Genomic DNA, 21076 nt, shown 5'->3' on the forward strand with positions numbered 1-21076 from the left:
ACAACTCCACATATGACACTGTGTGTATTGGTTTTATCTTGCTCAAGAGTTAGCTTGCAGATACCCCACTGAAAATAATGACAAAACTTAATATTGATTTGATGGCCTAGGTCTAGGACTACACTGAAGAGAATCATGTGATGGAATATTTTATAGTGCACAGAAGCTCTTATCTTAATAGAAGCAGGATAGATTAAAAAAAAAATCCTCAAATGAGATGCAGAGAAGAGAGGGGAATTAAGAAGGCTAATGCCAGGGAAGCCCTAAGAGGAGAGGCAGAGGAGAATAATAGCATCATCAATTCATTCAAATTCAGTACATAGGTCAAGGAGTTTTTTCTAATATAAGCACCTACCTAGCATTTCAGACTTTCTGATGACGATCCGATCTTTATTACATCCCATGGGGATTCTAAATTACTGGTAGTCCCTGCTAGGACAAGGCCTAATGCTCTGAAGTTCTCTTGATAGAGGTGTATAGCTACTTCCTTCTGCCTTTCTGAAAATATAAACTTCCTTATTGAGAATCTTTGAGAATTATTTCTTGCCTACAGAATTATTTGTTGTGTGTCTGTGTTTGCCTTAATTTTGTTGTTGATGCAGGGCTGGGGAGTGGGGAACTGATGGGACATGCAAAATAACAAAGAATTTCTTAGGTGAAGGACTAGGGCTTGCATAAAATGGTTAGAAACTGTTTGACCTGCCTAGTTAGATTCTGACAAGAGGTAGCTCAGAACAGTTTAGCTGCTGAAAACCTTTGAACAAAATTGCTCACTCATAATATGTTCCGTTCTACTTCTGTCATTTCTGACTTGGGTAATTTTGAGATGTGTTCTTGTTGTCCCCCCACCCCATCTCCTTTTTAAAATGAAGGCTGGGAGTGTCAGCTCAGGACTTCTAACATATTTGAATATGCCATTTACAAACACTTCCAAATAATGATATATCTCACCAAGTTGAAACATAGTTTAGAGGTGCCTCTGCTTCAGTGAGGATTTTTGTTGTTTATGGTTTAGTTTGCTTTTACAAATATAGGATGTTCTGTTGCAGAGGCACTAGAGGGCACTGCTCTCATATCTTGGTTAGAGAAATCCTGTGTTACGAAAATACACATAATATGTGGAAAGCCAGGGAGGACTTCATTTATAACATTTTAGGCTGTAATCTTATACATAATTACCTGGGAATAAGCCCCATTGAACTCAGTTGGAGGTTTTAGATGAGCTGAGATGTAAGTAGTGAAGAAAGGAGAAATCATGAAGGAAGAATATACACAAATAGCCAAGGTAAGATGGGCCAGAGCTCAGAATGAACTCAGGCTTGCAAGAGAGGTTAGAACATGGGTAGGCAAACTAAGGCCCGGGGGCTGGATCTGGCCCAATCCCCTTCTAAATCTGGCATGCAAATGGTCTGGGAATCAGTGTGTTTTTACATGAGTAGAATGTGCCCTTTTATTTAAAATGCATCTCTGGGTTATTTGTGGGGCATAGGAATTCGTTCTCCCCACCCCCAATATAGTCCGGCCCCCCACAAGGTCTGAGGGACAGTGGACCGGCCCCCTGCTGAAAAAGTTTGCTGACCCCTGGGTTAGAAATAAAAAAGGGTTTTGTGGCTATGTTCAAAGCAAGAGGAAGAACAATCAAGTATTAGGTCCCTTGCTTGGAGAAGATGGGGAAATGCTCACTAACTCGTTATCTTGGAAAAACTGACAAGTGGGGTGCCTCAGGGTTCTGTCCTAGGCCTGTTGTTCAAATTAATTATAAACAACTTGGATGAAGGAATTGAGGGGGTGCTCATCAAATTTGCAGATGACACCAAACTAGGAGGGGTAGCCAAAGCCGCTGAAGACATTATCTGGATTCAAGATGACCTTAACAGACTGGAGAACTGGGCCAAAATGAATTTCAAGAGGGACAGATGTCAGGTTCTACACTTAGGCAGGAAGAACCAGCTGCAAAAATATAAAATGGAGGTAGGTCCCTTCCAACTCTGTGATTCTGTGACATCTGGTTTATCAGTAGGACTTGTGAAAAGGATCTAGGGATCTTGGTAGATCACAAGTTTAACATGAATCTATAGTAGGATGCTGCAGCAGCAGCAGCAACAACAACAACAAAACTAATGTTATTTTAAGCTGCATCAACAGAAGTATAGTGTCCTGACCAAGGGAAATAACAGTCCTGCTCTATTCTGCCTTGGTCATACAGACCATACCTGGAGTACAGTCTCCAGTTTTGGGCACTACGATTTAAGAAGGATATTGACAAGCTGGAATGTGTGCAGAGGAGGTTGACCAAGATAATCCAGAGTCTGGAAACCAAGCCTTATGAGGAACAGTTGAGGGAGTTGGATCTGTTTAGCTTGGTAAAGAGGAGACTGAGAACATATATGATAGCAGCCTTCAAGTATCTAAAGAGCAGTCACATGGAGGATTGAGTGTTTTCTCCTGTTCTGGAGGCTAGGACCCGAAATAATAGATTCAAGCTACAAGAATATACATTCTCACTAAACATAAGGAACAGGAAGAACTTTCTGTCACTAAGAGCTGTTCGACAGTAGAACAGTCTCCCATGAGAAGTGGTGGACTCTTCATCCTTGGAGGTTTTTAAGCAGAGGCCGGATGGCCATCTGTCATGCATGATTTAGTTGAGATTCCTGCACAGGGATTTGGACTAGATGACCCTCAGGGATCCCTTCCAGCTCTACAGTTTTGTGAGTCTCTGATTTGACTTCTGAGTACAGTTGTTCCTCCCTTTGCGTCTGGGATTTGTTCCGGAGCCCTGGATGCTCAATGAAAGGGACACTCAACAAAGTGCTGCTCTGCGCATGCGTGAAGCGTGATTTAGCACTTCTGCGCATGCGGCAAACCCGGAAGTACCCAGTTCCAGTACTTCTGGGTTTGCCACGGACGTTGGACGAAGTGGACCCTAAACGGGACAGACTCAAAACGAGGTACCACTGTAGATGTGTCAGATTACACCGCACACTTGGCACTCCTGAAGCTAGTATTTTGGTCATGGCAATAAGCCATACTTGTGAATAGATACAGCTATTCTTTTCTTCATATATAAAGCCTTCAGCGTGTTGTGGGGTACTTAAAGTGTGTGTGGACAGGATACACGGATCATACTTCAACTACAAATAAAACTTAACTAGTTTGACATCTATGGAAATTGAAGTGCACTTGTGCTAATAGCAGAAAGGGTGCTGCAACAGGTAATGAACCTAGGCAGTGATCTAGTTAGCACAGAAAGCCAAACCATGACTTAGCATGAATGAGAATACATGCAGGTTGTTGGAGCAAAGTTTGCAGCCACAGTGCTCCTTCTGAGCCATGATTTGTCTTAGCATTGTGTTCAAACCCAGGCTTGTGGTTTGTACCTTCAGACAAACTCCAAGTGATAAGGCAAGAACAAACTTTTTTTACAGCTTGTGACTTGCTTGTCTCACTCCCAACATTCAGACGCAATGCTTTACCAAATCATGGCTTTTCCCTGGGTAGCATGAGAGCAGAACGGCTGAGCACAGAACACCTGAGCGAGGAGCAATTGAGCTTTGATCTTTGCTTCAGCAACCTGCACATTACTGCCAAACCCTGGTTTAGCTTAGTGTTAAGTGCAAGTGGGGTCATTGTGTTCTTTAAAATATCTGCTTGAGTATAAAATATGTGTTTGGAATGTGACTGGAAGCATATCACAGGCATTCAAATAGCTTTTGTATAATGATTCCAAATTATTACTTGCTTCTTTGTTTCTGGTACATATGGATGCGTGATGGTTCCTCTTCAGACTGTAGAGTTAAGTGTTGGTAGCAAAAATTAGGTGATTTAAAAATATTGCTTGATACTAATTCTTCATGAGCAATGGGATTCAATAGAATACAGTGGTGCCTCACAAGACGAAAAGAATCCGTTCTGTGAGTCTCTTCGTCTAGCGGTTTTTTCGTCTTGCGAAGCAAGCCCATTGACGGATTAGCGCTATTAGCGGCTTTTAGCGGCTTATCGGCTTAGCGGATAAACGGATAAGCGGCTTAGCGGCTTAGAAAAAGGGGGGGAAAGGAAAAAAAACCTGCAGGAACTCGCAAGACATTTTCATCTTGCGAAGCAAGCCCATAGGAGATTCGTTTTCCGAAGCACCTCCAAAATGGAAAACTCTTTCGTCTAGCGAGTTTTCCGTCTTGCGAGGCATTCGTCTTGCGGGGCACCACTGTATTTAATACAGTGATGAACAGCATATGCAGTATTCTGGATTCAAAATATACTGAAATAAAGTCTCAAGGCTTGCTTCATATGATCTTCTAATGAGAGACCATTTATATGAATGTGAAAGTGTGTGTTTGTAATCAAGAAAAGAGGAATGCCTTGCTTCCATAGTTGGTCAGAATATCAGCAGGGTAAAAGATGCTTATTCTTGAGGCTAGCATTATGTTGCCAGGAGATTGAGAAAAGGAGCAGCTGACATTATCTGACAGTTCTTTTCCTTCAGCAGCTCTGATGATCTTCTTAAGAAAATAATTTATTGTTTGCTCTGGCAATAATCACTTTTGCCTAGTCAGGGGAGATTGTAGGAACAATTAAGAACTGCACTCTTGTTTTCAAATTTTGAATGTCTGGTGAATGCATTTAGTTCATATGACACTTTGTATGACATTTAGATTAGTGCACAAAAGAACATGCTTGAAATTGAGGTCTAGAGTTGTACTCTGGTTCAGAGGAAAGCTTGGGATATACTATCAGCCATACTTCAGAGGCACACATTGTGAGTTGAGTTCTCTTTATTTTTACTGAGTGTAAAGCTAAAGTGGCACAGGCCTATGCTAAACAGAGTCTATTCCTAACTCCTGAAGTAGTAGTAGCTTAGTACAGTATGTTCTGTCACAGTGATGAAAGGAGGACCAAGCTGGAAATGCCAAAAAGTGCTTCTGCTGATTGACCTAGTTCTATAAGAACAAAATCTATTTGTTTCACTCTTTGTTGAGACTTGATGCATTCAGTGTATCTGCACTATCTTTCTTCAAGTCACACTGCTGCTAGTGTTCACTTAAATTAATCATCTGTAATGGAATCTACTTAAGCAGCGTTTTGGAAACTGCAAGCTGCTTAGTGTAGTGAAAAATAGACTCTTAAAATCAGATTATATGATATGCAATTTCTAATTACTCTTGGCTATTACTCTTGCCTATATTTGAATACCCTAGGCAAGGCAGTGGCATGTTTTGAATTGAAGGACAATGGTTCTTCCCCCACTTCCCTCTCCAGTTCAAGAGACACTAAAATCAATTTAGCGGGTATATCAGACCTTTTACAAATCTAATTATATGCTGCTAAACAGCAAGGGCCCCAAAGGCCAAAATGGAAATTTTTACATATTTCACTCACTAGAGCTTGTGTAGTTAATTATATAGCTGTTCCTGCTCACACACTTGTCAGTCTCTGATTATAGTGACCACCAGCCATTTGAAATTAATTTTGTATTATTTGCCTATAGGGATGGGGCTGGTCCTGTGTCATTCTGCCTGACAACCAAATTCCTCTTTATCTAGTACTGGCCCACATGGAAAAGAATGGACTGTTAGTTCCATTTTCCTACCTATAGAGCTGGTAATGGTCCTGTGTCATTCTGTCTGTCACTCTATTTACCTAGTACCAGCCCACATACCAAAGAATGGACCTTGGGTTTCTGATTTCTGAATTACATATTGGGAAATGTTCTTTATAATGTCCCCAAGGACATCAGTAGTATATATATTTTTACACTGTTGGAAATAATTCCTGTGCATGTGCTATTTGATTAATACTTTCATTTGACTTCATAGCTGGAGAGTCTGCCCACCCAGTATTTAAAAACTGAAATGTGTAAAATCATTTCTTTCATAAAGGAAATGCAAGCACTGGCACTGTACAGAGATGAATTGTCAATCCCCATTCGGCCATGAAGCTCACTTGCTGACCATGGGCAAGCCACACTGCCTCTCAGCCCACCCTACGTCAAAGGGTTTTGGTGGGGATTAAGTGAGGTGGGGAGGACCTTGTATGCTACCTTGAGGTCCTTGGAGAAAAAGGTGGGACATAAATGCTACAAACAAATAATAATTTTGTTGTTCATCAAATGTACCTGCAAATGTTTAGGACAGTACCTTGCAACATGAAGGTATTTCATATATTTCAAAAACTTGAGTAAAGCCAAAGAAAACTCACAGAAATAGTGTATTAGTAGAAACATATGTTTGAAAATAAGTGGTTCAACACATTGCATTTCATTTATAAACTATATATCACATTTATCACTCTACTCTTGTGCTGTATATCAAAATTGGCATATATTAAAAGACAGGACAAAAATGAGCAACATTTCCCAAAAGTCAGTTACCCTGTATGAAATTGTGTATGTCATATTCCTTCTGTTATTGTTTTAGCACTTTTTAAATACTTGTTTTCAAGAACCTTCACTCTGGTTCAGAAGTTCATACTGGGATAATTTCAGTAGATAAGTATAAGCAGATAAGAATAAAAGTGTGCAAGTCAACTTACTAAGGTTGGCAGTGGCAACAACTCAATTATTCCATTAAATGAACACAGCAATGTCACGTGGACCTAGCTTTCAAAAACAGTCTTTTTCCTTGGTTTGAAAATTGTCTGAATGCCTTGGGCCTTCTGTCATTTCCTTTACTCTTAACAAATGATTGGTTTGTGAACAGCTATGAGGACTGTATGTGGATCAGTAGAGGACTTCAGAACCAGGCTTTTTTATTCTTCCTATCATGCCTGTATTGTTTTGTGACAGCCTTAAAACCTTTTTTCTCTCTGGGTTTTTTGTTTTGGGTTTCTTTGGAGGAGATGGAGAAGTAGTTGCTGCAGTACCACATTGGTCTAGGTAGAAGTAGGAGGCAAGTGATATTTGAAAGCTTTCAACAAAAATAATTCTAACATCTGTAGGAACTTATGAAAGACTGAGCATTCACTTGACAAACACAAACCAATGTTCAGCACTGCTTCTGAATTTTTCTGACATTGTCCAGAATGTGTGTCACCTTGTAAAGGTATATGTGTGTCTCTGTGTGTTCATCCCACCCCGCTTCACTCCTTTGAAAGCTGATGATGTACCATCATTCGATTTATTAGTTGACATTATAGTATCTAAAAACTCTTATTTTTAAGGGAATTCACAATTTGTTTTAAGTTTGACAATATATATTTGCTCACGTGCACACACACACATACATATACTTTTGTATATCATTTTGGGATTTAAATTTTTTGAAGTGGTTTATAAGTATTATAAACAATAATTAAACAGCCTCAACTGTAAAGGTTACGTCATACTTCTCAGCCTTGCATTACTGTATATTTATGCATGGTATAGCAAATGTGCAGATTTGAAATTTGGCTTTGTAAAAAATGCACTCGTTAAACAGCTATCCTTTTGTGGTGTAGCCTTTTAAGGCTGTGTTTATAAAATGTTCCATTCTATTTTAGGAATCTAGTTTAAGAACCAGGTATTAATTATATAAGAACCTGGTCCTTGGTTAACATTATGGTTAATTCTTGTTTTGCATTTGGTCCTTAAAATAAAAAATGTGGCAGAGCAGCCTTTAAACTAATAGGGTGGGGGCCATTCCATTCCAGGGATGAGGAGTAAAATGTTTATCATTTTTCAAATGGGGGATGGTTACAGCAAGGCATTGAGAAAGCAGGGGCACATGCTAACTATTAGAGAAGCAAAGGCCCCATAGGGTAAAACCCATATTCCAAAGACCAAACACACTAGTTATGGGTGTTTATATGCTACTGCTAGAAGCCTGTGAGCCAAAATGAACATTAGCTAGAGTCCTTGGTTTTGAGAGAAGAGCATAGCTATAATGGACATAAGGGAAACTTGGTGGACTGGGAAAAAAAACCTGTTAGACCTGGTTATCGCTGTTAAAAAGTATATAGGAAAGACAGGGAAGGTTGTGCTGGAGGTGCTGTAATCCCATACCTCAAAGAGGGCATAAAGTCCAGCAAGACAGAAATCCTCAAAAGGGCAGACTCCACAGAGTTGCTGTGGGTGGAAACACCAGGCCCAAAGAATAATTAGTACTATTGTCCAGTGAACAAAACACCCAGGTTGATCTTGATCTTGAGAATGAAATCAAGAAGGCATGAAAAATAGGATGTAATGTAGTAATAAGTGACTTCAAATACTCTAACGTAGCCTGGCTACATGTGTCCCAGTCATGACAAAGAGATAAAAATTTCTTGATACCCTAAATCATTGTGACCTAGAATAGTTTCTCATGGAACCAGTCAGTGACCCTGGACTTAATCTTAAGTGACACTGAGGTCCTGGTGTGGGATGTAAGTGTTGTTAAACCAGTTAGGAGCAGTGGCCTTAGTGCTATGAAATTCAACACACACACAATTGTTTGTTATATAAATATTTAAAAGCCTTGGTTTTTACAGTAACATGTTTTTAATATTTTGTTGGGAGCTGCCCAGAGTAGTTGGGCCAGCCTGGTCAGATGGGCAGCATAGAAATAATAAAATTATTATTTTTTTAAAAAAAAAATCATTTCATTCATCGCCATTTTATAGAGGTAGTGAAGTCCACTAAGTTGGATGCCTTTGTAAATTGATTAAGTCAAAACCATGAAGGGTATGGCTGTCATTGGTTTCTAGCCATTTTGACTATGTTCTGCCTCCATTGTCAGAAGCAACATGCCTCTGATTACCAGCTGCTGGTAATCTCAGATTGTCAGAGTGCTGTTGCGCTTATGTCCTGCTTGTGGGCTTCCTATAGGCATCTGATTGGCAGCTATAAGAATTGGATGCCAGCCTTATGTTCTTAAACTCTGGGGTAAGAAAGTGTATTGTTAAGAAGACCAAAATTAGTTATAAACCACAATTTTGGTTCTTACATAACGACAGGATAGTTTTTAGCAAAGTCCTCTTCCTGTCTACGTAGGAGGAGGAAAGGGGAGGGGGGAGCACAGAAGCCTGCTCATGTATCTATCACATGGTTTAGTGTTATGTGCAAACTAAACATATGTATGTAGGAACTTGTACCTTATATTTCGTTCCTTAGAAGCTATAGTTTAAAAAATGATTCTTGGCATCTGCTCTGTAATGGGAATTGATCTTTCTTCCCCCACCCTCCCACCTGCAGTACTTTTTATAGATCCCCAAAAGAGCTTTTCAGGCTCAACGTAGCTAGAAAATTGGCTTTTATGAATATATAAATGTGTACAGTGTTTGAGACCTTTTTTAGTTTGGGGATTTGAGTCAAACACAGTGACGATAAAACCTTGGGCCTTAACAGCAAAACATTCATATTGCAGGCCGTTTTTAGCTACTGCTGTAGCTAAACGTTAAGTCACAAACCACATAGTTTCAATTCCTTTTTTGGTGTTCCCTTGGTGGGAATTGAAGGCATGCCATGTTCCTCAATTCTGTTATTATGTGACCTGTGCTGGATGTAGTTACTGGCCTAGAAGACTAAGTATCTTTACAAGATAACTGGCTGCAACAGAGTGATTTATACAGCTGTACATCTGTGTTGGCTGTACTGTTATAAAGTAGTTATGTGTGGTCTGGTTTCTTGAGGCTCATAGCACTGCAAACTTGCACAAGGGCATTCTCCATTTCTTCAGCATCAGCATGGAAGGAACACATATAGACAAGGAGCTGGTAAATACTTCTTTCAAAGAAATAACATTTTAAAGTGGCTAGAACAGAACTCATGATAGTCACTCTTGTATGTCAGATTGCGTAAATAATTGTCTTGAAAACCTTTGTAATATCAGGGTTTGATATACATACAAATTTAGCTATATTGTCTTTTTATAAATTCCTTTAGCTTTATAATATGTGTGACTGAAAACTTTGACTCAAATACAATTAATAGTACTACCTATTAACTCATCTCTTTAGAGAGGGCAGATTTTTTCAGGATTAATGTATGTTAGGAAATTGTACTAAAATGTGTTAAAAGTAGCGTCTTGTGAAATTACAGGTTTCTTGGCTAAACATGCCTTCCACTAAACTTTCTTAGCACCCTTCTCTCCTTTATGCATCATATTATAACAATTTTTGTTAGGTCTGTAGTAAACTTTTGACTATGTAAGATTCTTGGGCAGGTCATCTGTACATAATCAGGATTAGAAGCTCATCAGCATTCTTTGTGAAACTAGTATCATAGGTCTTTTTCTCAGTATCATGTTCAGTAGAGGATAACTTTGGAAAACAGTATGGTTTAAAGTTAGTGAGAAAAAGCTTCCTGAGTTCAGTATTTGACAGAAGTTGCAGAACATGCCTAGATAGCTTTACTTAAGTGACTTATCAATATGGAGGTATCCAACATTTAAAAAAACATGTCTGATTCCAGTAGTCTCCTGGACTTCACTTTTTATTCCCCACTTATTCTGTTTTGCTATCTTCTAGGAATATATCTTGCTGTAGTAGATAATGTGGTTGCCAACTTGGATATTGATTTAGTATGCTTTAAGTCTAACCCTTCTTCATGTTAATAGATTTTCCATGTGGCTGCATGTAAAGAAAATATGTTTGAGAATCTTAGAAAGTTTCTCAGTGGTATATCAGCTTTTGTTACATGAACAATTGTAATATAAAATCAGGTAAAGTCTGTCCATATTTGTAAGGTATTTTTAATGTTTCTGCTTTTGCACTGGATGATAGAAAGGTGGTCTTTAAGTTTTAGGCTGCTATCCTAACCCCAACCCTGCCTGCCAGTGGAGACTTGTGTAGTGGTAAAGCCACTGCCACATCTGCTACCCAGCCACTTGCGGGGGGGGGGGGGCAGAGCTGGTGGCAGCAGCCGCAGCAGCATGATTGGGCTTGATACTTGCCAGCAAGAGCCATTAAAACAGCTTGTAATCCAGTTCATTCCAGGCCAGCACAGCCCTGCCTCCCCCGTGCCCTTGTTTCATGCCTTTCTGTTACGAGTGTGTACATGGATCCGCATGTGTACAGCCAGCACTCATGTTCACTGCTGAGAGCTTTAGGATCTTTTCCTGGAGTTATAACGTGTGCTTGTTATGGATGTGCATTAACCCTTAATCTTATGCCCACAAGAAGCTCTCACTCAAAGCAATGAAGCTTGGTTTATTATATATAAAACTGGAGCAACAGAATATATTAAACTGTTGCTTTAGACAGCAAAGTTACAGGCTAAGCAGGTAGCAAATTACATTACATACACACCTTAACTAAAGAGTAAAAGATTCCCTAACTATTCTAAAAGCCCTACAGAAGCTGCCATAAACCTACGCTAGAAGGAGTGGGGAAACGAAAGTATGCTTGTCCTTAAAGTGAAGCAGCAGTGTGTTGAGACCTGGGGAGCACTGGTTAAGTTCTATCCTGTTGGAGCTATGAGAGCCAACTAGCCTTTGAATCTAATAGGTTTTTTAAAATACCTTTTTGCCAAGGCATACTAGTGGAGAGGGAAAGGGTCTGTGAAATGATTGATTCCTACCATTTCCATAATCTCTTCCAGACTTTCCTGCCTAGTTCTCACCTTGCCCATCTTTGGTCATCCTGTTCCTGTTTGCTTAACAAAAGGGTGAAAGACTTTGATGGTATCTGCACCTGCCCATCTCTGCCTGCCATCTGCCTTTAAATCACCTTACCATTGTGGGGATGGATCTCACTGAGGAGTTGAGTATCATGTACTTGAAAACAAAATTTGCATGTGTTAATCTTCTGGTCAGATGTGGGTGAAGGCAGGATATGCCCAAAATACATTTCAGCAGGAGGCTGGAGTCCGGCTTTTTCCATGGTCACCAAAGCTCATCATGAAGGGTCTTGTGTCATATTAGAGTTATGTCAATCTTATACTTAAGTCATGATCTGCTGAGATAAACCATATTGTAAATTCAGATTAACACACACCTCCTTACATTTCCACTGGTGAATAACCCTCCAGCATGCATTGTGGCCACCTGTTCAGCAGATTTTCTTCTGAGTCCAACCCCTTACTGGCTGGCATAATGGGATGGGGGTGGATTGCCATGCCTTAAATACAAGTGTGTAAAAGTGTGTACTTGCTGATTTCTGCTGTCATAACATATACCCTGGTGAAATCCCTGTCAAATATAAACATGTACAGGTATCTGATGAATTGGCCTTAAGTGTAATGCTACTTTTTGCCTTTAATGTAGGTAGTTTAGTGTGCATTTTTCACAAAGCAAAAATATTACGACAACTTTAGTTTTACATTACACATCTGTTAGATGAGCATTTTTTCAGCTGACAGCATTAGTTCAATTAAAAGTTGTGGTGTTTTTAAAAGTGATGGTAGAACACTTAAAGTTATTTGTGAATGCTAATCAAATTAAGGACATGCTTTGATCAGAATAAACTTACATTTATTTTAAGGTATCTTATTTTTCTTAGAAGACTTGCTGATTAATATTAAACAGTGCAAATTGTTGGTGAAAATGCATACTTCAAAGTGTTTCTGCATTTTATGGATTCTCTTAGTTTCTCCTTTCTGTCTCTGTTCTGATTTAGTTCTATTGCCTGCAGAGAATCAGATTCCAGTCTGTTTCATCTCAATAGGAATTGCAAAGACAATGAGAAACTCCTTCCCTATTTCCCCTTATATTTGCTTCAGTGTTAAAATGTCTTGTGGTAGCCTCAGGTGGGAGCTATGATGTCAGAAGCTTACAAACACAGTAAGATGAATGCAAATTAGGAGTGCCATCTGACATGACTGATGTAAGTAAGTGCAAAGCTGATTGGGTTTATGTGGACTGCAACAACCAGGAAAACATTCCTGGAATTGTGGAAAAATGCCTGGAACAACAGTTTATTATGTTGAAGCATCTTCTATACAAGGGAAGGCTAATACAATTGGGGCAGGTTTTTTGTTTTTTTAAGACAACAATTGGGGCAGGTATGCTTGAGATCGATAACATTTTGAACATTTTGAACAAAATGTTATCGATCTCAAGCATACCTGCCCCAATTGTTGTTGGGGCAGGTTGTTGGGGCAAGTTGTTTTCCATCAACAATACTAAAACTCAGGGTCATGCAATGAAGCTGATTGGCAGCAGGTTGAAGACTTTTAACATGACACATGGTTTTGAAGTTCACTACCAAATGATTTTGTAAGATCCAGTATATTAAACAGCTTTAAAAAGTACTAGAGAAATTCTTGGTCACCATATTACCTATCATGCTGCATTTTTTCAGCAAACGGGTCTTTATTTAAGTCGAATTTTTGCCTAATTCTATTGTGTCAGAACATGTAACAGCTTGTAAAGACTGCAAAGCCCCTCTTATTCAGCTTTCTGATGAGTCAATCCTTTTTCTGCATGGAATTGGACTACTGGGGAAGCTAAATAGGTTCGTATAAACCTCACTAGCTTTCAGCTACATACTTTTCAGACACAGAAAAGTATAGTAAGAGAGACGCAGAGCAGAAGGTGACTTTCATTATATGTCCTAGAAAGTTGCAAATTCAGCAATGTGTTGAGCGAGTTTTACTTGCACGTTATTAAGTATTGGAAACCTATGTGACTAAGTTCTGTTTATAGCAACAGATATAGTATATTGAAGACTAAGGATTATAATTTAAGCAGAAAATTAGTTCCTAACCCAGAGCTTTGTTAATTTCAAGTTGTTTGACAAAAAAAAAATTATTAAGAATGGGATTAAGGCTATTATTACTTCATGGAATAATCTCAATCTCAGTGTATTTGTATTGTAATTTTTAAAAACAGGCATGCCTTTAATGCCTTGGGAAGGTCTACAAGGGCACACATGCCTTTCGGTAATCTAATCTATAGACAGGCTGCTTTCACATGATATAATTTTGAAGGCCACTTCTTTATGAGCGAGCTGGCAAAGAATGCCTGTTTCATATTTGTCAATCAAGACTAAGGACACTAAATTACAATTTTGGTATAAACAGCATTCTAAAACACATTTTTTTCCTCTGGCATAGTGTAAGCCGTTTCGTTGCTTTTAATTAAAGCAACATTGCAATAATCAAACCTCATAATGTATTGAAAATTAATCATCAAATGGTAGTATTAATAACCAAATAAGAGAGGGAAATGTAAATACAAATACAAATGTAAAAGCTTGTGGAACCATACAACTGATTTAGCCTTCAGTCCTTCCTCCTGAATTAGAACATTTTTATGACTCCCAACCTGAAATGAGAATTTAAGTAGGCTGTTTTTGCCTTCTCTGAGTTAATAAGACAACTTCATCATTTGGTAATGTCTCAACATTGGCTCCACTTAGTTGTGGTCATCTTTTTTTTTATAAATATTTTTATTAAAAATTTCTTAGTTCACAAAAATACATGCATTGTCTCTTTTTTCAAGTTGTGTTTTCTACAGATCAGTTTCATTTGTTATGAGACTTTAGTATTGCATACAGTGTTAGGTTAGGAAGAAAAGAGGGGGAAATGGTGAGTGGGGTGGGGTGGCAATGCTTCTCTTCTTAGTGTATGTGTGGGGTTTTGTTTCAGCGTCACATATGGGTTCTCTTACTATTCGCTTGCTGTATTTCCTTGGTGGTGAGAGAAGTTGGGGATGGCCTAGGGTGTGGTTGGTTGGCTGTAGTTGTGGCCATCTTAAATTTGTGGTGCTTTATGCACCCCTCATCTAACCTTAATGTACAGTCATACCTCGGGTTAAAGTAGCTTCAGATTGAGCGTTTTCGGGTTGTGGTCTGCAGCGACCCAGAAGTAACGGAATGTGTTACTTCCAGGTTTCGCCGCTCGTGCATATGCAGATGCTAAAAATGACGTCATGCGCAGACGCAGCGAATCACGACCCGCAGATGCAGGCTGTGTTCACTTCAGGATGTGAACGGGGCTCCGGAACGGATCCCATTCGCATCCAGAGGTACCACTGTACTTTAGTATTTGTCCAAAGTACATTAAGGAGGAGATCTTGTTTTGAACATTGCACTACTTGTTTTTAAAGTTCTTAAATGCATTAGCATTGAATAGTAAGAAGCATAGAATCATAGTTTGAAGGGACACCGAGGGTCATCTAATCCAACCCTTGGTAGTGCAGAAATCCTGTCCACAGGCATCCCTGGGTGGGCTTAAACTACCAACCTTCTGGTTAGCAGCCAGACACACTGACACATGTGCCACAGAATATTAATGATCATCAATGGTATGGGGCAAAAAGTAGTTAATTGTGTGCTGTGTTTTTTAAACCATAAAAAAGCTGGTAGGAGTTTAAAAGTTAATAGATAAAAACATTTTAATCTGAATGCACACAAGAGTTAAAAATGCTACATAATTAAACCTTTTCTTAGGCGATACCATAGCCTATGGAAGAATGGTGACTCTGTAGTTCTTCAAATGCTGTTGAGTCCAGTTATCCAGCAGCCCTAGATAGCTAGTGGTCAAAGAGGATGGGAGTTGTAGTCTAGCAATATCTGGAGGGTCTCAGGTTCTCATCTCCTGGTATGCGCAGATGACTTTGATTAAAAATAATATATATATACACACACACACACACACACACACACAAAAAAAAAAAATAAGAGCTATTAAACACATAGGAAAAAACCATGAAAACACAAATAATTGATAGAATTAAAAGTTATATGCATATATAAAATATATTAAAACCATACTGATAATTATAATAAAAACATCATGGCACCAGTCTTTTCATTAAAATCAGTTTGTTTTTGAAGGCCTGTTAGAACAAGAAAGTCTTCATCTGCTGGTGGAAGGACAACCAGGAGGGAGCCAGTCTATTTTCTCTTAAGGAGCTAGCAGCCATCAAAAATTCTCTCTCTTGTGACCCTACCAAGCATGCAGTCATGATTGTGAATCATATCATAACTTTATATGTAACCTAAAAATGACCTTTTTTTCTGGCATTCTCTTTTTAGGAGTATCTAGCAGTATTTGCAAGATGCAGTCTCATGACAGTTTTTTCTAGAAGAAAAGAATCTTATCTTTTGTAGAGAAGACTGCATTCCACTCTAAGGCAAAAATGCTGGAAATAGTGGTAGTAATGAGGGGAGGAATCTGCATTTAATAATTTTAGTTATACTTAAGGCTTAGTTATTGTTTGTATGTGTGTGTGTGTATATATATATATATATATAGAGAGAGAGAGAGAGAGGTAGTAATGAAGGGAAGAATCTCTCTCTCTCTCTCTCTGTGTGTGTGTGTGTGTGTGTGTGTGTCTGTATATATATATGTGTATCTATCTATCTATCTATTTATATCTGTATGTATCTATATGGCCCTCAATGTTTGCCCACCCTTGGCATAGCCTCTATTTCTAGTGGGGTCTCCCTTATGTCACATTTTAGACTGTAAGCTCCTGAGAGCAAGGATTTGTTCTCTTAATACCGTCTAGATAGTCATCCACTCACTAAATAAATGAAATATTCTGAGCATTTTAGCAGTTTCTATTGCAACATTATATGATACAAGCAGGATTTTTGCCTTAGAGTGGAATGCACTCTATATATACGGCATGACTTGTTTTTGAGAAACCTGTGCTGAGTCTTAGTACAGTAATCACAGCATTCTTTTCTAAAAGCTCACAGACCTACTTTCTAATTATCTATTCTAGGACCTGGTATCTATGTCAGTAGTTACCTGTGTCTTCTTTCTCCCCCTTTTTGAAGATGGTAACAACGTTTGTCCACCTCCAGTCCACAGGGACCTTATCTATTATCCAGGAATACTCAAAGATTATAGACAGAGGTTCTGAGATTACATTTGCAAGCTCTTTTCCTATTTATAAATATTGACTATTTTTCACTTACACCAAATTTGTGATGGGGGTATGTGGCCACCAGGCCCATTAGCAGTATGGGAGGAGGGACAGGGATGGCTTGTGCAGCCCTGCAACCTTTCAATGTTTATGGGTTGTCTTGAACCCACTTCATCCCCTTAAGGGCCTGATGCAAAGAGGTAGTTATTTGCGTAAATCTGCCCAATGAGTTTTTGGCTAAGCCCGTGATTGGAACTGTAGATTTTGTGTCTCTTGGCTTTCAGGTTTTTTTGAGTATGATTCTTTCTCTTCCTCCCACTTGCCATTCAGAATCTTAAGTCTCTGCAATGCTACACTATTGCCAACTAATTCATAGGTTTTTGGAAGGAGAAATATCTACAGCTTAACTCTTTAAGAAATGTTGGAAGCCAGTAGTTAAATGGAAAACACTTTAATGCAGATTTAAGCTACAAAATCCATAATACGGAAATGCATTTAATGTTTAACTTGGCAGAAGTAAAAAGAGAGAAATATTATGTGCAACATAATGCCTTTTTAGGGTCATTATAAAAATGTGTCTGCTAAATGCACATCTTGAAAAAGAGGATATATTTGTGAAGCTTGTTTTCACTCAAAGTTTTTAATGTTTCCTTTGAATCATGGTAGTTTCCCTTCCCTGTTATAGAAGATGCACAGTCTGTTATTCAGTAACTCTTGTTTTCACATGCTAGACAAGCTTACACAAAACTATTAAGTTGGACTATGGCAGGCAATTGAAAATGGGGTGTAAAACTGGTTTTCATTCCACTCAGGCTTTCTGGGCAACACGATGACTTGCCAAAAAAACTTATACTAAAATATGCAGTTCCAGAAAATAACCCTGTGTTCTCTGTTGTTCCTAACCTTCTGAAGATGGTATGACAAGCAATTTTAAATTTTTTGGTCATAGTCATTTATAAAATGGAAACATAAATATGTAGATGTGATTATAGTGTTAAACTGGATGTCTGCTCTGTCTTTTTTAGGGTCATGATGAAGAAGCTGTTGTGGATACGGGCAAAATCAGCTCTACTATCAACACAAACTTTGAGAAAGAAGAACTAGAAAGTAAGTATATTTTTTCAGTCTCGTTAGGATTGTTATTTTTCCCAAGTTCAAAAGTAAAACATGTTAGAATCCTAGTGCTGCACTTGTGTTATCTGGTTTGGCATGGTTGCATCAATGCCATTTGAAGTCATGCCTGGGATTTGCACCTAAGTTGTTAGTGTGCATTGCATCCAATATGCAAGATGAAGTCAGGTACAATTACCCTTTCTCCTTTCTAGCTCTATGCTTTGCCATCCTTTCTAGTGAAAGAGACAGGATTTGAGGTGCTCTGAGAACCTCAAGAGAGCACAACACCAAAAAAACCCTCCTGCAATCATCTCCAGTTTGGAGTAGAATCAGGGGTCAGAGAGTATCCCTGCAGTTGTGCTGTGCTTGGGATGTGCTTGTTGAATGGTTTAAAGGGTATTAGGATAGCTACTGATTTAGCTCTCTATGATTTGCTGAATATGTGGAAAATATTTGTAACTGGTTGTGGAAGAGAAACAAACTTATACAGGTAACCATGTAAATGAGAAAAAATTCCTTCCAGTAGCACCTTAAAGACCAACTAAGTTAGTTCTTAGTATGAGCTTTCGTGTGCATGCACACTTCTTCAGATACACACTTCTTCAGTGTATCTGAAGAAGTGTGCATGCACACGAAAGCTCATACCAAGAACTAACTTAGTTGGTCTTTAAGGTGCTACTGGAAGGAATTTTTTTATTTTGACTATGGCAGACCAACACAGCTACCTATCTGTAACATGTAAATGAGAGTATGCTATACGTGCAGGAACAAATCTAATTAAGTGACTTGCACTGTGCAACAGTGAAAGCTGTCTACAAACTCAGGCACACACTTTACTAAGAACACTTCACACAAAGAACTTGAAGATGTTAGTTGGACAGAAGACAATGATGCCATTTTGTGAAGTGAGCAGTCATCTAGTATTTGCTTATGTTATGAAATTTGGCTCCTGATGCATCCTTGAAAAACGATGGCTTGTGCCATCTGCTTTTTCATGGCATAAGTCCAAACAAAGCTCCTTAAGAAGAGGGGGCTGCACTTGACTTTTACTTAGCTTCACTTAGGTTTTTCTTTGCCAGGTGTAACCGTGTTTACATTTAATAGTTCTATTATCTCAGATATGTGATACTATAAACTGTGTTCTTAATAATAGTGGCAGACTTTTCAATCTGGATTTCTGCTCTTTGACAGCAAAATATTCTTCCGTTTCTCTGTGTATGTAGGTTTAACATGTTAGCATAATGGAGAAATCCTTGAACATGTGTAAGAAAATGCCAAAGCTAGATTGCAGTTTTAAGCAAAAATTGTTTCAAGTAGGCTCCATTGAAGCTAGAGTGCTATGCTTCTTAGTTAATGAGTTTACAAAAGAGGTATTCTATATATCTGAATGAATAAAATCAAGAATGAAATTGTAATATTGAGTTGCCAGAGAAGGTAGAGGTTTTTTTATGAGACGATCCTTTGTTAGCGTAAGAATTTTCTGGGTGTTTTTTTTTAAAATAAGATTTTATGTTGCACATTACTAAGTTACAGGTATAATACAGTAATAATATAAAATTATTGGATAAAAAGTAGTGAATTGTTATTTTTAAAGTGTATTCTGATGCTGTGCAAAAATCAGCTGATTTGGAATTGCCTTTAATGTATTTTGTTTATTTTCTATGTATCATAAGTTTTCCATGGTGTGTGGTCTGAGTATATACAGTAGAATAAGTAGCGAGCACCTTTTAAGAAATTTTAAAGTGACACCATTAATGACCTTAACTGGTAAATACCATTTGTGGATTTTGTCAACTAAGCTTGGATAAAGTCATGTCTGATTAAACCAAACAACTGTCTCTGGAGCTATGTATACTAAATTTAGTGTCCTTCATTCTATTAATGCTGTTGAGTATTGGATTAAGCTAATTCAGTAACAAGCTTTGCTTGGGATTAGTATGGCACAGCCATTGTGGAAGTGGGGTTTCTGAAGGTCATTTAACAATTCATCTGTATCCTTTGAACTATAAGGATTTTTTTTGTATATGACTTGAGACCATGGAATTTAATGGAATTACTTAATATTTTTACATATGCATGATGTTCCTCTTCCCCTCCATTCACCCCTCTCTCCCACATACTCAGAGACTATATTGGGCATCATATCTTCTTTGCAGTATGCCTCGGTGAAATGTGGAAGTAGTTTTAAGTTTTTGATGAAGGGGATACTATGGTTAATTAGATGCTTTTAATTATTTCATTGTGCCACTACAAAGGGGTGAAGAGAGAACAGGCTGCATATACAGGCAAAAGGCTCATTTATATCTCAGTTCCTTAAACTTGAGTTAGGATTATCTAAATTCATCTGGAGCATGCCATTCTAGTAGACCTTTCCCCAAGTAGATTTATTTGTGAAGAATTCTTACACACACACACACACACACACACACACACACACAGCAGTTCCTCTACAGTGTTCCTGTGTAAATTTCTTACTTTTCAATGTCTATTTTCTTTCTCTTTGAACTGTGGGTGTGATCAAGTTTGCTTCCTGCTTAAATTGCAGTGAAGTTGAACATCCTGCGTTTGACTTAGAAGCCAGGTTTGATGTCAAACTGCAGGCCAGCTGCAGCTGGGAACAGGACTCTTTTTCTGACCTAGACTTAGTTAAAAAACACACGCCACAATTCAGTGAGGTGAGGCTTACAGCAAGTTCTAAATCACTTGCTTTGAAGTTGAGAAGAATACTGATTTTGACTGTGTTCCAACCGACACTGGTTTATTGATTGTGATAGACATTGACCATAGCACACATGGTCTTGACAATTTCATTACAGGCCATTTGAGATGTTTGAGTTCAGTGCTGCTTTCCACTCCCTTCTTTATTATTTATTTATTTATTTATTTATCAAATTTCTATGTCGCCGTTCACCCGAGCATCAGAGGGCGGTTTACAACATAAAAACACAAAAATTCATAAACATAGTAACAAAAACAACCCCCCCAGTGGCGTAGCGTGGGGGGTGCAGGGGGGCCCCGGCCGCACCGGGCGCAACATCCGGTGGTTAGGGTTAGGGGGCGCCAATCCACGGGTTAGGGGGCGCAAATTACTTGCCTTGCCCCGGGTGCTGACAACCCATGCTACGCCACTGTCCCCCCCCCCAGTTTCACTAGCTAAGAGCCTGTGAGAAAAGGAACGTTTCTGAGGGTGCCAGGCGAGCCTCTCTGGGGAGAGCATTCCACAAGTGGGGAGCCACTGCAGAAAATGCCCTATCTCA

At 38.8% G+C, this 21076-nt stretch overlaps 1 protein-coding gene across 18 annotated transcripts in view; it reads left to right on the forward strand.

Annotated features, from left to right (window-relative positions):
- SLC4A7 (solute carrier family 4 member 7) overlaps positions 1–21076 on the forward strand; it is a 113816-nt gene that overhangs the window by 52529 nt on the left and 40211 nt on the right. For 14 of the 18 annotated variants that reach the window (XM_081164349.1, XM_081164336.1, XM_081164346.1 and 11 more), the window contains one exon: positions 17732–17813. In XM_081164349.1, coding sequence (XP_081020475.1) covers positions 17732–17813 — 82 coding nt within the window. Of the gene's footprint in view, positions 1–9485; positions 9664–12687; positions 12712–15867; positions 15987–17731; positions 17814–21076 lie in introns of those variants that run through there. The other 4 variants (XM_081164337.1, XM_081164353.1, XM_081164352.1 and 1 more) reach the window with 3 other exon arrangements.

Source organism: Podarcis bocagei, assembly GCF_964188305.1.
Source record: "Podarcis bocagei genome assembly, chromosome: 12".
Taxonomy (NCBI): Eukaryota; Metazoa; Chordata; class Lepidosauria; order Squamata; family Lacertidae; genus Podarcis; species Podarcis bocagei.